Raw genomic sequence first — 16,423 nt, forward strand, 5'->3', positions numbered from 1 at the left:
ACCTGGAGTAACAGGCAAATTTGGCCTTGGAGTAGAGAGTGAAGCAGGGCAAAGGCTAATAGAGTTTTGCCAAGAGAACGCACTGGTCATAGCAAACACCATCTTCCAACAACACAAGAGAAGACTCTACACATGGACATCACCAGATGGTCAACACCAAAATCAGATTGATTCTATTCTTTGCAGCCAAAGATGGAGAAGCTCTATACAGTCAGCAAAAACAAGACCGGGACCTGACTGTGGCTCAGATCATAAATTCCTTATTGCCAAATTCAGACTTAAATTGAAGAAAGTAGGGAAGACCACTAGACCATTCAGGTATGACCTAAATCAAATCCCTTATGAATATACAGTGGAAGTGAGAAATAGATTTAAGGGACTAGATCTGATAGAGAGCCTGATGAACTATGGACGGAGGTTCATGACATTGTACAGGAGGCAGGGATCAAGACCATTCCCATGGAAAAGAAATGCGAGAAAGCAAAATGGTTGTACAAGGAGACCTTACAAATAGCTGTGAAAAAAAGAGAAGCGAAAAGTGAAGGAGAAAAGGAAAGATATTCCCATTTGAATGCAGAGTTCCAAAGAATAGCAAGGAGAGATAAGAAAGCCTTCCTCAGCAATCAATGCAAAGAAATAGAGGAAAACAACAGAATGGGAAAGACTAGAGATCTCTTCAAGAAAATTAGAGATACCAAGGGAACGTTTCATACAAAGACAGTCACAATAAAGGACAAATGGTATAGACCTAACAGAAGCAGAAGATATTAAGAAGAGGTGGCAAGAATACACAGAAGAACTGTACAAAAAAGATCTTCACGACCCAGGTAATCACAATGGTGTGATCACTCACCTAGAGCCAGACATCCTGCCTGGAATGTGAAGTCAAGTGGGTCATAGAAAGCATCACTACGAACAAAGCTAGTGGAGGTGATGGAATTCCAGTTGAGCTATTTCAAATCCTGAAAGATGATGCTGTGAAAGTGCTGCACTCAATATGCCAGCAAATTTGGAAAACTCAGCAGTGGCCACAGGACTGGAAAAGGTCAGTTTTCATTCCAATCCCAAAGAAGGGGAATGCCAAAGAACACTCAAATTACCGCACTATTGCACTCATCTCACACGCTAGTAAAGTAATGCTCAAAATTCTCCAAGCTAGGCTTCAGCAATACGTGAACCGTGAACTTCCAGATGTTCAAGCTGGTTTTGGAAAAGGCGGAGGAACCAGAGATCAAATTGCCAACATCCACTGGATCATCGAAAAAGCAAGAGAGTTCCAGAGAAACATCTATTTCTGCTTCATTGACTATGCCAAAGCCTTTGACTGTGTGGATCACAATAAACTGTGGGAAATTCTGAAAGAAATGGGAATACCAGACCACCTGACCTGCCTCTTGAGAAACCTGTATGCAGGTCAGGAAGCAAAGGTTAGAATGGGACATGGAACAACAGACTGGGTCCAAATTGGGAAAGGAGTACGTCAAGGCTGTATATTGTCACCCTGCTTATTTAACTTATATGTAGAGTACATCATGAGAAATGCTGGGCTGGAAGAAGCACGGGCTGGAAGAAGCACAAGCTGGAATCAAGATTGCCGGGAGAAATATCAATAACCTCAGATATGCAGAAGACACCACCGTTATGGCAGAAAGTGAAGAGGAACTAAAAAGCCTCTTGATGAAAGTGAAAGAGGAGAGTGAAAAAGTTGGCTTAAAGCTCAACACTCAGAAAACTAAGATCATGGCATCTGGTCCCATCACGTCATGGCAAATAGATGTGGAAACAGTGTCAGACTATTTTTTTGGGCTCCAAAATCACTGCATATGGTGACTGCAGCCATGAAATTAAAAGACACTCCTTGGAAGGAAAGTTATGACCGACCTAGATAGCATATTAAAAAGCAAAGACATTACTTTGCCAACAAAGGTCCGTCTAGTCAAGGCTATGGTTTTTCCAATGGTCATGTATGGATGTGAGAGTTGGACTATAAAGAAAGCTTAGCACCGAAGAATTGATGCTTTTGAGATGTGGTGTTGGAGAAGACTCTTGAGAGTCCCTTGGACAGCAAGGAGATCCAACCAGTCCATCCTAGGGGAGATCAGTCCTGGGTGTTCATTGGAAGGACTGATGCTGAAGCTGAAACTCCAATACTTCGGCCACTTCATGCGAGGAGGTGACTCACTGGAAAAGACTCTGATGCCGGGAGGGATTGGGGGCAGCAGGAGAAGGGGACGACAGAGGATTAGATGGCTGGATGGCATCACCAACTCGATGGACTTGAGTTTGAGTAAACTCCGGGAGTTGGCGATGGACAGGGAGCCCTGGCGTGCTGCGATTCATGGGGCCACAAAGAATCGGACACAACTGAGCAACTGAACTGAACTGAGTCGTGTCTGACTCTGCGACCCATGGGACTCCCCAGGCAAGAGGACTGGAGTGGGGTGCCATTTCCTTCTCCAGGGGATCTTTCCGACCCAGGGATCTAACCCGGGTCTCCCACACTGCAAGCAGACTCTTCACTGTCTGAGCCACGAGGGCGCATGTGTTTATCCCCAGCAGCTGGGTCTCAGCTGCCCAGGAGGGCAGCCCCCTGTGTCTGTGTTTCTGGACTTCCTGCTGGAGGGGACCCAAGGAGAGGAGGGTCACATAACATCTGAAAACAGATTTGTGTTTCCAAGATTCCCGTTAGTTTCCATGGTAACATGGGATGTGCCTAGTACTTCCTGCGTTTATTTAGCTGAGATGTGTGGTCAGAAGGGGGTTCTGTTTTCCTTGCTCCTGAGGGAGTTAGCTGGGTAACTTCCAAGGATGCAGCTGGGGTGTTCCCGGTCGGGGGCACGGTCCTGGCTGAGGTGAGGGGTCACTGGCCCTGACCCCAGGAGGGAGGTCGGCCGGGGCTGGGCTATCTCTGGCCTGCTGGCTGTGCCATCTTCAGGGCCCACTGCAGGTTCTGACTGCGTGCCCACGGTGACGGCATGGGCCCCGCGCCCTGTGCCCACCTGTCCATCTCACGCGGCTCTTGTCCCTGTGGGGAGGGGGCTCTGCGGTCACGGCTGCATCCCCTGCCATCGGGGCTCGTGCGTGACTTGTCTCCATCTGTGTCCCTGCTGTGCGGGACACACGCCTTGCAACCGTGCTGTGTGTTGTCAGGCCTTTTCCTAAGCCGGCGGGTCTGTCCAGACCGCATCCGCTCCTCACATGTTCCTGTGAGCCCAGGTCCGCGGTCCTCTCCCGCACTTCCTGGGCTGCGGGCGGCGGGTGGGAACATGCACCTTCATCCCGCGTGGTGGCAGCTTTTCCCAGGTCTGCGGTCCTGAGTTGGCAGCCGTGTTGTTTAGGAGCCTAGATTTTTTAATAACTTGAGTCTTACGTGCCTGGGTGTGATGTCCTGTGTATTTTATGCTGGGACTTCTTGAACTTACTAAATTTAGAGATTTCAGACTTTTAATCACACTGGGAAAATTTCAGGCTGCTGTTTCATGCAGTATATTTTTTACCCCGTTTTGCCCGTCTCCTCACTTGGGCTCTGGGGGTGCTCGCTTCAGGCCTCAGACGGTGGCCGTGCCCACGGACCTCGGCACTCTCGTGGGCCACTGCACTCTCTCACACTCTGGCCCGCTTCAGCTGGGCTCCATCCAGTTTCCCTGGACGTTCTCCTGCCTTACGCATTCTGTCGTTAAACCATTTTTAGTGTTAAGTTTTATTTCAGATATTATAATTCTCAGACCTAGGGTTCCTATTTCTTTTTTATGCTTTGTATTTCTTTGCTGACAAATCTCTGTTTACCTCTTCTATCTTTTCCTGTGCGTCTTTGAACATATTTGTAATGATTACTTGACAGTTCTTGCCTGCTTGGTCAGTTCTAGCGTCAGGGTCGTCTGTGTTCAAGTTTGTGACTGTCGGCCTGGCACTGTTTGTGGGAGAGCAATGGGGGCCACGGGGCCGGGCAGGGGGGATCCATCTTGTGTCCAGTGGCCGAAGCGAAGGCCACACCCTGAGGGTGGAGGCTCGGCAGAGGAGGGTGGGCTCTCCCGGTTTACACCCGCACTCACTCTCTTATTCTCCAAAATTAGGAGAGGGCTTAAGGAAGGGTTTCTCTGCCAAGCACTTTGCTTTTCATTTGGGGTCTGTGAGACTCCAGCCTGCCTCCTGCCGTCACCAGTCGCTAGGCTGGCTTGAGGTCTTGGCCTTGGCAGGACAATCCGCCACTTGTGCCAGACCTCATGCTGGCCTCGGGCTTGCCAGGGAAACACCATCTGGGGAGCGGCTCCTGGCGCGCTCTGCCCACCACCCTCAACAGCCCACCGGCCCCACGCTGGTTCCTGTCCTCTGGCCCTTGCTGCTGGTTCAGGGCTGAAGGTCGGCTGTCACCCTGGTGCCCGCCTCGCCTCCGCAGGGACCTGCGGGCCAGATCCAGCCACGCCTCCCCAGAGCGGGGCCCATTCCCTTTATTTCTCTGTCTTCAGTTTCTGGACCTTTCTGTTACTGGGCAGCGTGTGCTGTTACATATGGGCATGAAGGAGAACAGACAGATCAGCTGCGGCCCTAACTCAGAGGCGAGTCCTGCCGGCTTCCTGCCGTCTTTTTTGGGTTCGTGGGAAGATAAATCGCGAGCAGCCTTGTTGGCCTCATGCGGCACAGGGATCTGGGTCTTAGTGCCACTGAGGTGGGAGGGAATTCTGGCCCCTGGTTCAAGTGCACGGACCCAGCCTGGCCTCACTGTCCCTGTCTGTAAATGCCAAGAAAGAAGCCTCGCTGCATGGCGAGCCTTAGTGGATGCTGTCAGGTCGACCTTTTACCTCTAAGGCATCTTCAGAATCGGACCACCTCCCTGCCCTGAAAGGAGTCACTTCAGTTCACTTGTTCCGTCATGTCCAGTTCTTTGTGAGCCCATGGACTGCAGCACAGCAGGTCTCCCTGTCCATCACCAACTCCCGGGGTTTGTTCAAACTCATTTCCATTGAGTTGGTGATGGTATCCATCTCATCCTCTGTCGTCCCCTTCTCCTGCCCTCAATCTTTCCCAGCATCAGGGTCTTTTCCAATGAGTCAGCTCTTCACATCAGGTGGCCAGAGTATTGGAGCTTTAGCTTCAGCATCAGTCCCTCCAATGAATATTCAGGACTGATTTCCATTAGGATGGACTGGTTGGATCTCCTTGCTGTCCAAGGGACTCTCAAGAGTCTTCTCCAACACCACAGTTCAAAAGCATCAATTCTTCGGCGCTCAGCTTTCTTTATAGTCCAACTCTCACATCCATACATGACCACTGGAAAAACCATAAGCTTTGACTTGGCGGACCTTTGTCGGCAAAGTAATGTCTCTGCTTTTTAATATGCTGTCTAGGTTGGTCATAGATTGTCTTCCACGTAGTAAGCATCTTTTAATTCATGGCTGCTGTCACCATCTGCGGTGATTTGGGAGCCCAAGAAAAGAAAGTCTGTCACTGTTTCCACTGTTTCCCCATCTATTTGCCATGAAGTGATGGGACCAGATGCCATGATTTTAGTTTTTTGAATGTTGAATTTTAAGCCAGCTTTTTCACTCTCCTCTTTCACTTTCATCAGGAGGCTCTTTAGTTCCTCTTTACCTTCTGCCATCAGGATGGTGTCATCTGCCCTCTGAGGTCATTGGTATTTCTCCCAGCAGCCTTGATCCCAGCGTGTGCTTCCTCCAGCCTGGCGTTTCCCATGATGCATCTGCACATAAGTAAGCAGGATGCCAGCATGCAGCCCTGACGCACTCCTTCCCAAGTTTGGAACCCTCCATTGCTCCATGTCCGGTTCTAACTGTTGCTTCTTGACCTGCATACAGGTTTCTCAGGAGGCAGGTCAGGTGGTCTGGTATTCCCATCTCTTTAAGAATCTTCCAGTTTGTTGTGATCCACACAAAGGCTTTGGCATTGTCAATGAAGCAGAAGTAGATGTGTTTCTGGAATTCTCTTGCTTTCTTGATGATCCAGCAGATGTTGGCGATTTGATCTCTGGTTCCTCTGCCTTTTCTGAATCCAACTTGAACATCTGGAAGTTTTCGGTTCACATATTGCTGAAGCCTGGCTTTCAGAAATTTGAGCATTACTTTACTAGCGTGTGAGATGAGTGTAATTGTGCGGTAGTTTGAGCATTCTTTGGCATTGCCCTTCTTGGAATTGGAATGAAAACTGACCTTTTCCAGTCCTGTGGCCACTGCTGAGTTTTCCAAATTTGCTGACATATTGAGTGCAGCACTTTCACAGCATCATCTTTCAGGATTTGAAATAGCTCAACTGGAATTCCATCACCTCTACACTAGCTTTGTTCGTAATGATACTTCCTAAGGGCCTCTTGACTTCACATTCCAGGATGTCTGGTTCTAGGTGAGTGATCACACCATCGTGATTATCTGGGTCGTGAAGATCTTTCTTGTACAGTTCTGTGTATTCTTGCCACCTCTTCTTAGAATCTTCTGCTTCTGTTACGTCCGTACCATTTCTGTCCTTTATCGACCCCATCTTTGTTTGAAATGTTCCTTTGGTATCTCTGATTTTCCTGAAGAGATCTCTAGTCTTTCCCATTCTACTGTTTTCGTCTGTCTCTTTGCATTTGGAAGGAGTTGCTGCCCTCCAAACCCCATGCCTTGGTGGTGGGGACTCAGGCTCCACTCGGCCCCCACAGCTCTTCCCAGGCCTGGTTTTGGGCATGAAGACAACAACATGAAGGTGTTGTCGCGGGTCCGTTAGGTGGAAGTGGCACTGGGTTCTGGAGGCCCTGAACAGGTGGTGCGGTCACAGGTGGGCGCAGCAAAGCGGGACATGCGCCCAGCTGTGGTCCTGGAGGGGCGTGTGGTGAAAGAAGTCCAGGGGTGGGGTCATCACGGGACCTTGGTGGTTTTATTTTTCTTCATACTTCCTCAGTCTTCTAAGTTTCCAACGAGCATATGTTCCTTTTATAATTGAAAACCGACGAGAAAACGCAGCTGGCCCCTTTCTGTGCCTCATAGAGGCGCTGATGGCCACGTTCTTTCAGTTCATGCGGGAGATGGCGGGGGCCTGGCAGATGACGGTGGAGCAGAAGTTCGGCCTGTTTTCTGCGGAGATAAAGGAAGCAGACCCGCTGGCCGCATCAGAAGCCAGTCAACCCAAGCCGTGTGCCCCTGAGGTGACCCCTCACTACATCTGGATTGACGTACGTGCCCCCCAGGCTCCTCCCACTCTTCCCCCGGGTTGGGGCTGCCCCGAGGCTCCTGGTTGAAGATGCCCCTCTGGGAGGGGGCGGTACTGGACCCCCTCTCCCCCAGACACCCGCCCCCTGCCTTGCAGACCCCACCTGCCCTCTGGCGGGCCCCACAGGCAGCAGGTCCCCCGCCCCCTACAGTTCCTGGTGCAGCGGTTCGAGATCGCCAAGTACTGCAGCTCCGACCAGGTGGAGATCTTCTGCAGCCTGCTGCAGCGCTCCCTGTCGCTTAGCATCGGGGGCGCTGCGGGCAGCATGAACCGGCACGTGGCGGCCATCGGGCCCCGCTTCAGGTGAGAGCCGGGGGCCTGGGGGGTGGAGGGGGGAGCTGCTGCCTGCAGGCGGGCCCCGAGCTGGGGCAGCTGGAGGCGGAGCACTGAGCCGGCCCCCTCACAGGCTGCTGACCCTCGGCCTATCCCTGCTGCACGCGGACGTGCTGCCCAACGCCACCATCCGCAACGTGCTCCGCGAGAAGATCTACTCCACCGCCTTCGACTACTTCAGGTGCCCGCCGCCCCTGCCCCGGGCCAGGTCCCCCCGCCGCGCACCTGGCTCTCACCCCGGTCCCCCCCCATCTGCAGCTGCCCCCCAAGGTTCCCGACCCAGGGGGAGAAGCGGCTACGTGAGGACATCAGTGTGATGATCAAGTTCTGGACCGCCATGTTCTCGGACAAGAAGTACCTGACCGCCAGCCAGCTTGTTCCCCCAGGTATGCCGGCCCACTCTCCACTCCCCCACCGTGCTCTGGGCCAGGAGTGGGGGTAGGGCCCCCGGGCCAGGCAGACGCCCTCGGCGTAGGTTCCCAGCGCCAGGCTGTTCACAGGTGTCCCGCACGCCTGTCAGTCCACCCTGGGCTGAGGCTGGTGGGCCAGAAGGGGCGAGGCACGGTCCATCGTCACCCAGCCGGGCAGTCCTTTCGGGAGCGACTCTAACATAAGTGTCGTGGGAGCGTCCCCGCGGTCAGGCCCTTGCCTGCAGCAGCTAGGGCCCCAGGGTCTCTGCAGCAGACCATGCAGGCGGCCTGTCTGCCAGGACAGGGGACAGCACCCACAGCGAGTGTCCCGGTGGCTCCTGGCTCCCCCGGAGCAGGGCCGGCGGCCCCACGTCTGCCCTGGGCCCCCTGTGCGGGAGCACAACTGGGGGGCAGGTGCCCCATGGCCACTGCGGGTGGCACTCGGGGAGCACCGCCTGCTGTGGGAAGCTTCTGCTGCAGCGGTCTGCCGGAGTTCCCGGGTGCCTGGCTCCCTGTGAAGCCATCTCCCCCGTCTCCTCCCCCGTGGCTGCCTCGTTCTAGAATGCTGTGTCTGCCCGCAGACAACCAGGACACCCGGAGCAACCTGGACATCGCGGTCGGCTCTCGCCAGCAGGCCACGCAGGGCTGGATCAACACGTACCCACTGTCCAGTGGCATGTCCACTATCTCCAAGAAGTCAGGTCGGTGAGGCTTTTCACCTGGGCCCCTCGGGTCCTTGGGGTGGTGGAGCGTCTCTGAGGGACACCCTGTGTCTATCCCCCGCCCCAGGCATGTCCAAGAAAACCAACCGGGGCTCGCAGCTGCACAAGTACTACATGAAGCGCCGGACCCTGCTGCTGTCACTGCTGGTGAGGCTGCCCGCTAGGCCCGAGCGGGGGTGGGGGGCTGCTGGGGACACACAGGGGCACAGCCGTGTCCCTGTCTGTCCCCCAGGCCACCGAGATCGAGCGCCTCATCACCTGGTATAACCCGCTGTCGGCCCCGGAACTGGAGCTGGACCAGGCAGGGGAGAGCAGCGTGGCCAACTGGAGGTCCAAGTACATCAGCCTGAGCGAGAAGCAGTGGAAGGACAACGTGAACCTCGCCTGGAGCATCTCGCCCCACTTGGCCGTGCAGCTGCCAGCCAGGTGCGCTCCAGGCCGCGCCCACGGCCACTGCAGCGGCGGGGCAGGGCGGGGGCGTCACCACCTGGGCCGTCGAGGGTGTCTCCTACGCGCCGTGCAGGGTGGGTTCTATCCCGCTGGGGCCCAGCACCCCGCATCCGGAGGTGGTAATGGGGCCCCCAGGCCCATCTTGGTTGACGAGGAAAGGGAGCAGCTGGTAACTCCCGGGGGCGTCCGCGGGCTGCAGCGCCTGGGTTGTGAGCTCTCCCGGCGGCTCTGACCGGCAGGAGCGGAGGGGGCCGAGTCCCTGCAGACCCCTGCCACCCCGTGAGCCCACACTGCCTGCTCGGTGCTTCCTCCACAGGCGCCAGGTCCACGCGGGGCAGGACCGCGGCCTGGCCACTCGCCCCCTCCTCCCACCCGCCGCGGTGCCCTCTGGCCCGCGGGCTGCTTGGGGCCTTGCCAAGGGAGGTGTGGTCCTTGAAAGGGGAAGGGCAGAGCCTTCCTGCTCCAGGCCCTCTGTCCGGGTCACCGCTGGTCGCAGTGAACCCGCCAGAAGCCAGGGTGCTCAGACGCTGCTGGGCGCCGGGCCTGGCCCTCAGTCCCAGGCTCCCCGGCGCTGTCCTCCGTCTGTGGCACCCACACTCCCTGCGCCTGCAGGTTCAAAAACACGGAAGCCATTGGCAACGAGGTGACGCGTCTGGTGCGCTTGGACCCGGGAGCCGTTAGTGACATCCCAGAAGCCATCAAGGTAGGGGGCGGCGGGGGGCGGCCAGGGCAGGAAGGCACGGACTCTGAGCCACCTCCGGGGCCGCCTGGAGGAACGCGGCCAGCACTCTGAGCTCAGCGGGGTGAATGTGCTTCGCCCTGGCTGAGGTGTGCGGGTGGCAGCACGCGTCGGCTTTGCTGGAATGCTGCTCAGCACACCCTGTGACCGCCCCCCCCCCCCAGTTCCTGGTCACCTGGCACACGATCGACGCCGACGCGCCCGAGCTCAGCCACGTGCTGTGCTGGGCGCCCGCGGACCCGCCCACGGGCCTGTCCTACTTCTCCAGCATGTACCCGCCGCACCCCCTCACCGCGCAGTACGGCGTCAAGGTCCTGCGGTCCTTCCCGCCGGTGAGCCCGTCTGTTGGGTGGGCCTCGGGGCCGCCCGGCCGCGGGGTGGGGGGCACTCAGGGCACGCCGCGGGGCAGCCTGGTTTATGATGAGGCCGGTGCGGGCTGGGTGGGCTCCTGGGACCACCGCCCTGGAGTCACGGCTGTACCCCCCCACAGGACGCCATCCTGTTCTACATCCCCCAGATTGTGCAGGCGCTCAGGTATGACAAGGTGAGTCTGCGCCCGCGCGTGCTCCCCAGCCCCGAGGGCCGGGCGGGCGGGGCATGGAGCCAGGACCTGGGCCCCAGCTCTCACCCCACCACGCGGCCGTCCAGCGCCTGAGGCCCAGTCCCGCTGTGCAGGGTGAGCGGCTTCTGGAAGCATCACTGCCACTTCCTCAGGGTGGGTAGCCCAGCCCGGGACCTATCTTCTGGAAGGAGGTCTCGGCAGGCCCTGATTCCCACACCCAGCTCTCTGTCTCCTGGGAGGAGAGGCCAGGTGCGCTAGTGAGCTGGGGCCAGCCTGGAGGAGTTCACGGGTTCAGAACCTGAACACGCCTGGAAGCTGGATGTCCGGTGTCCAGGTGGGGGGACTGGCTCCCCCGAGGCCCCTCTCCTCGCCAGGAGACGGAGTCACTGCCCTGTGTCCTCACGTGGTCATCCCACGTCTCTGCCCTGATCTCTTCTGAGGACACGAGTCAGCTCAGATGAGGCCCCACTGATCTCCTGTAACTTCACCAGCTCTTCAAAGGCCCATCTCCAGCCATCTTCACACACAGTGAGGGCCTTCAGCAAGAGCAGGGCTTCAGCATGTGGGTGGGGGACAGGGCAATTCAGCCATGAACATAGGCGTGCCCCGAAGGGGCCTGGACAGACAGCACCCATGGGGTGACCACGGCCGGGAGCCCTCACTGCCCCCGCCGGGCCCCGTGCCTCCCCGAGCCTGCAGCTGCAGGCAGCAGTGAGTGCCCCGGCCCCACCCCACACGGCCCCCCGCCCCGGGCCGGGCCCCCAGACCACCCTGTCCCTGCCGAGCCCCAGGCCCTGCACTGGAGATCGCATGTTCATGGGTCAGCCTCCGCTCTGTTTGCTGGGTTAGGGTTGGGTTTTTTGAAGTTTGACCTATTTGGGAAGCCCACCACCAAGTCAAGGACATCTGTCCAGGGAATACTTCACCAGATGGTGGGGGGAGCGGTAGATGGGGGCAGAGATGTCTGCGGGAAAGGAGAGGCCGCCCCCAGGAGTCTTCCAGAAAGGCAAGCACCTTCGTAACCTAGAGTGGGGACTCGCCCTGAGCTGGGCCTGACGCGGGAGGAGGAGAGGTCACAGGTGGGCGGGGGCCACGACACTCAACCACCAGCCTGTAGGGTTTTCTGGGACCCGCCTGCCCACACCTCACGCTGACAGCAGCAGAGGTGGTCTAGAGTCCAGGGGAGCGCGGATGAGGCTGCCCGTGCCTGCGTGAGTGCAGACCCCGTGGTCGGCCAGCAGGCTGACTGCCGGCCCCACGGCCCCGGACAGCTGCTCACACCCGGCTCGCGGCTGCTCGGGTGCACGGGGCCTCGCCGGGGGCCGGGCCAGGCTGACCGCAGCCTCACCGCTGTAGATGGGCTACGTGCGGGAGTACATCCTGTGGGCCGCCTCCCAGTCCCAGCTGCTGGCGCACCAGTTCATCTGGAACATGAAGACCAACATCTACCTGGACGAAGAGGGCCACCAGAAGGACCGTGAGTGCTGGCCCCCGTGAGGCCCTGCCCTTCCCCCTGCCCGGGTCGTCCCCTCCGCCCCCGCCTCGGCCCCCAGCCCCGTGGCTCCGTCCTCCAGCTCCCCGGGCGGCCGCCCCACACGTCCTCAGGGCGGGGTCCACAGAGAGGGCCCGGGGCCTGGGCTCAGCCGCAGCATCTCCACAGCCGACATCGGCGAGCTCCTGGAGCAGCTGGTGGAGGAGATCACGGGCTCCCTCTCCGGCCCAGCCAAGGACTTCTACCAGCGGGAGTTCGACTTCTTCAACAAGATCACCAACGTTTCAGCCATCATCAAGTAAGCGCACCTTCTCCAGGCCCCACACGGACAAGCTGCCCCGGAGGCGGTGTGCACATGGCCCCCGCCAAGGAGCAGCCGGATGGGAGTCTGCCTGCCTGTCCGGGGCTCCCGCGGGCCCCCAGGTGCACCGAAAGCATGTGTTAGTTTCGCTTCAGGTCTGAGGCCACTGCTCTGGAGGCTCCGAGGGGCCCAGCAGTGTTAGGGAGCCAGACCCCGTGGCCGCCCTGAGGTCCTGTCTCGACTCACCTCCGTGGTCCATGTTCACACGGAGCGGACACCGACCTCGGACGCCCTGGCCCCGCGTTTGCGCAGGATGGGCCCTGGGGTCATGGACACTGGCTGAGCCCGGGGGAGGAGCCTGGCCCCCTCTGTCCCCAGCGCTCCGGCTCCTGCCCGGTCACCCTGTCCTTGCCTAGCTGTCAGGGTGGGCTCCCTGGGCTGCCCTCTGCACTGAGGGCGCAATTCCACCTCAGCCCCTCATCTTGGGGCACAGAGGTCTGGGGGCTGCCAGAGGCCACCCAGGGCAGGGGCCCTCAGAGAGGCGGGCCTGCCCCAGAAGCGTGAAAGCCAGCGTCTGTGTCCTGGTCCCCAGGCCCTACCCCAAAGGTGACGAGAGGAAGAAGGCCTGCCTGTCGGCTCTCTCTGAAGTGAAGGTGCAGCCTGGTGAGCGGAGGGGGAGCCTGGTGGGAAGGGGACGTGCGGGCCCTGGGTGCCTGGCACCCCTCTCCAGAACCTGCCCCGGCCAACGGTCACTCATGGGCCTCCTGGCTCCAGCTGTTTTCTGAAGGCCAAGCCCTGTCCCAGGCAGCTGTGGTTCTAGAAGGTTCCCGAGCTCCAGTGTAGCAGAGGCAGTGGGCGTAGGGAAGGGGCGTCCCCAGTGTGCCGGGCCCGTGGGATGAGGGCCGTGCCCCTCCCCGGTGCTCCGAGTTGGGCAGGACAGAGCCCGGACGTCACCGCACAGCTCTCGGTTCTTCACTGCCGCACACGCTCACTCTTCACACTCTGGCCCTGCCCACGTGCCCAGGCCCGCTCTGCAGTGGGCACCAGCCCCAGGGGGGCCTCTCCGGACTGTGCTGAGCCCCGCCCAGCCTCTGAGAGGACTCCTGCTGCTGGGCCACATCCCCGAGGCCCTGGGGAGCCAGCCAGCTGCAGACCAGAGCAGAGCTGGGCCTGTGAGCGAGGCTGGGCTGGTGAGGGAGGAGGCAGGGGGCCATGTGCTCCCGGGGCCAGCGCCTCCATCGGGACCCCACCTGGGGGGCTCTGGAACTGCAGCCCCGGACCCTGATCCACGCAGACAGGCTGAGCTGGGGGTCAGGCAGGCGGGGCCAGGGCTCCTGTGTGTCCTGTGGTGGGGCACCCAGGAAGCTGAGGGTTCAGGAGTCCCCTTGGAGACGTGTCTGTGAGGGTGGTGGGGGCCGTGTGGGCATCAGGACAGACCCAGAGAAACAGCCAGGGAGGGCGGGCCTCCAGACCTCAGTGCCAGCCTGTCTGTCTGGGGATGGGCCTGCGTGCTGGACGGCAGCGTGTCTTCCTGCGTCACGCCCAGGCCCCTGACGTCCTTCCATCCCTTGCAGGCTGCTACCTGCCCAGCAACCCCGAGGCCATCGTGCTGGACATCGACTACAAGTCTGGAACGCCCATGCAGAGGTGCACCCCCGGCTGCCCCTCGCAGGACCCCTCCTCTTGACTCATGCCCCCTCCCGGTCACTCACGCCCATCTCTGTTGTCTTCTAGCGCCGCCAAGGCCCCATATCTGGCCAAGTTCAAGGTGAAACGTTGCGGGGTTAGTGAGCTTGAGAAGGAAGGTCAGTGCCACGTCCCGTGTAGTCTGGGGTCCCCGTGAACGGTCGGTGACGGCTCAGTGTGGCCCCTCGTCTGGGGAGCGGGCACATGTGCAGTGACAAGGTCCCTGGGAGGGCGGGCCTGCTTGGCCACCGTGCGAGCGCCCACGGGCAGGCCGGCTTCCGCGGCAGGAGTCTGCTCTCCTGGTGCTGAGCTCAGGGTGTCGGGAGGCCCCGCTCCCTCCGGGCAGGATCCTGCGCCTCCTCCCAGCACAGGGCCTGGCTGGTCCTCGGCCGTGGACGCATCAGCGCGGCCTCTACCTTCCCTCCTCGTCTCTGGGAAGGCACGACCACTGGTCAGGGCCACGCTGACTCCACCAGTCACCACGTGTGGTTACATGCCACAGTTCTGGTGGTGTGGGTTTGGGGGGACACCAGCCAGGTGGCCCCGCTCCTGCTGGGCACCCCTTCGGGCCCAACCCTAACAGTGCCCCCCTGGTCCTCGCTCCAGTGAGACGGGCTCTGTCTTCAGCTGTTATCAGGAAACAAGCCGGCCTGACCCCGGTGTCTGCCAGGCCCTCATCAGCCCCCCTCAGGCTTTGCAGGCATGATCCCTAAGGTTCTCGGGGTTCCTTCAGGCATGTGAGCAAGGCGTCCCCAGACCCTCACAGGGCCTCTGCCCCCACTGACAGGCAGCCTCTCCCCTTCAGGCCTGCGGTGCCGCTCAGATTCCGAGGAGGAGGGCAGCGCGCAGGAGGCCGACGGCCAGAAGATCTCCTGGCAGGCGGCCATCTTCAAAGTGGGGGACGACTGCCGGCAGGTAGCACCCCCCCCAGGCAGGGGGGTGGCGCGGGCCCACCGGGGTGCTCTCTACCGGTCCCGGCGTGCTTCCCAGCCTTGCACAGAAACAGGGACCTTTGCTTCCCTGTGGCTGCCCACCACCACCCTGTGTCTCTGCCTCCCAGGACATGCTGGCCCTGCAGATCATTGACCTCTTCAAAAACATCTTCCAGCTAGTAGGCCTGGACCTCTTCGTCTTCCCGTACCGGGTGGTGGCTACCGCCCCCGGGGTAAGTGTCCAGAGCAGAAGCCCGGCCGCCCCTTGGCCTGCCCCTCAGCCCGCCGCGTGCCTGCAGCCTGGCCCTTCCTCCCTAGTGTGGGGTCATCGAGTGCATCCCCGACTGCACCTCCCGGGACCAGCTGGGCCGCCAGACCGACTTCGGCATGTATGACTACTTCACACGCCAGTACGGAGACGAGTCCACGCTGGCCTTCCAGCAGGTGGGCGCCCAGCGTCCTGAGTCCTCCCGTCTGGGTCCGCCCCGGGTGGCCATGACCTTCCTTGTGACCGCAGAATCCTTGGGTGGGCCTCAAGAAGGCCGACTCCTGGGGTGGGAGGGGACCACTCCGCGCCCCCCCCCGGCTGCTGAGCAGGCCCTGAGCCCCTCTCCCCCGCAGGCACGCTACAACTTCATCCGCAGCATGGCTGCCTACAGCCTCCTGCTGTTCCTGCTGCAGATCAAGGACCGGCACAACGGCAACATCATGCTGGACAAGAAGGGCCACCTCATCCACATCGGTGGGCGGGGTGGGGTGGGGGCGGGGCTCTCCCTCAAGTCATCCACATGGGTAGGGGGCAGCAGGGGGCGGGACTTTCCCTCATGTCATCCACATTGGGGGCGGGGCTCTCCTCCTCCACCCCAGCCTGCAGCTGACTGTGGCTTTTCGGGGTTTTGCAGATTTTGGCTTCATGTTCGAAAGCTCCCCGGGCGGCAACCTCGGCTGGGAGCCGGACATCAAGCTGACAGACGAGATGGTGATGATCATGGGGGGCAAGATGGAGGCCACGCCCTTCAAGTGGTTCATGGAGATGTGTGTGCGTGGCTACCTGGCCGTGCGGTGAGCCTCGCGGTCCAAATGAGGGAGGGTGGGGCCCCGGTGGGCCCACACATCCAGGCTCCCCTCCCCTCGGGCCATCTCAGGTCTTGGCGGGGGTTGGGGGGCAGGTTTGGGGTTTGGAGGGGCGTGTGCAGGAGGCCCCTGAGGCCTGGCTCCTGTCACATCTGCCATCTCTGCTGGAGCACCTCACTCTGGGCATTGGTGCCCCCACGTCTGCACCTCCCAGGCTTGGCCTTGCCTCTGGTCCCTCCAAGTGGCAAGTCCTTTCTTCCCAAGCCAGAGCCCGTGGTTTCCGACGCCACATGGCTAAGCCGCAGAGCAGTGTGGTGGCACCCAGAGTGTGCAGCCACGCGGGCAGGGGCCACGCCCAGGCTGGACTCTGCTCACCTCCCTCCTTGCCTCTCCCCAGGCCCTACATGGACGCTGTCGTCTCTCTGGTCACCCTCATGCTGGACACGGGCCTGCCCTGCTTCCGTGGCCAGACAATCAAGCTCCTCAAGTAGGTCCTGGGCAGACAGCGGGGTGGCGGTCCCC

The 16,423-nt window shown here is 59.9% G+C and overlaps 1 protein-coding gene across 1 annotated transcript in view; it reads left to right on the forward strand.

The window, feature by feature from the left end:
• Nucleotides 1–16,423, forward strand: part of PI4KA (phosphatidylinositol 4-kinase alpha) — a 61,757-nt gene that overhangs the window by 43,848 nt on the left and 1,486 nt on the right. Inside the window, exons 33-53 of the mRNA XM_043901104.1 lie at nucleotides 7,004–7,162; nucleotides 7,352–7,503; nucleotides 7,607–7,714; nucleotides 7,792–7,919; nucleotides 8,525–8,644; nucleotides 8,733–8,812; nucleotides 8,898–9,091; nucleotides 9,728–9,818; nucleotides 10,019–10,186; nucleotides 10,345–10,398; nucleotides 11,773–11,893; nucleotides 12,077–12,206; nucleotides 12,802–12,872; nucleotides 13,784–13,856; nucleotides 13,944–14,014; nucleotides 14,701–14,810; nucleotides 14,956–15,060; nucleotides 15,146–15,271; nucleotides 15,449–15,569; nucleotides 15,730–15,889; nucleotides 16,299–16,388. Coding sequence (XP_043757039.1) covers nucleotides 7,004–7,162; nucleotides 7,352–7,503; nucleotides 7,607–7,714; nucleotides 7,792–7,919; nucleotides 8,525–8,644; nucleotides 8,733–8,812; nucleotides 8,898–9,091; nucleotides 9,728–9,818; nucleotides 10,019–10,186; nucleotides 10,345–10,398; nucleotides 11,773–11,893; nucleotides 12,077–12,206; nucleotides 12,802–12,872; nucleotides 13,784–13,856; nucleotides 13,944–14,014; nucleotides 14,701–14,810; nucleotides 14,956–15,060; nucleotides 15,146–15,271; nucleotides 15,449–15,569; nucleotides 15,730–15,889; nucleotides 16,299–16,388 — 2,432 coding nt within the window. The remainder of the gene's footprint in view (nucleotides 1–7,003; nucleotides 7,163–7,351; nucleotides 7,504–7,606; nucleotides 7,715–7,791; nucleotides 7,920–8,524; nucleotides 8,645–8,732; nucleotides 8,813–8,897; nucleotides 9,092–9,727; nucleotides 9,819–10,018; nucleotides 10,187–10,344; nucleotides 10,399–11,772; nucleotides 11,894–12,076; nucleotides 12,207–12,801; nucleotides 12,873–13,783; nucleotides 13,857–13,943; nucleotides 14,015–14,700; nucleotides 14,811–14,955; nucleotides 15,061–15,145; nucleotides 15,272–15,448; nucleotides 15,570–15,729; nucleotides 15,890–16,298; nucleotides 16,389–16,423) is intronic.

Source organism: Cervus elaphus, chromosome 5 (assembly GCF_910594005.1).
Source record: "Cervus elaphus chromosome 5, mCerEla1.1, whole genome shotgun sequence".
NCBI classification, from domain to species: Eukaryota; Metazoa; Chordata; class Mammalia; order Artiodactyla; family Cervidae; genus Cervus; species Cervus elaphus.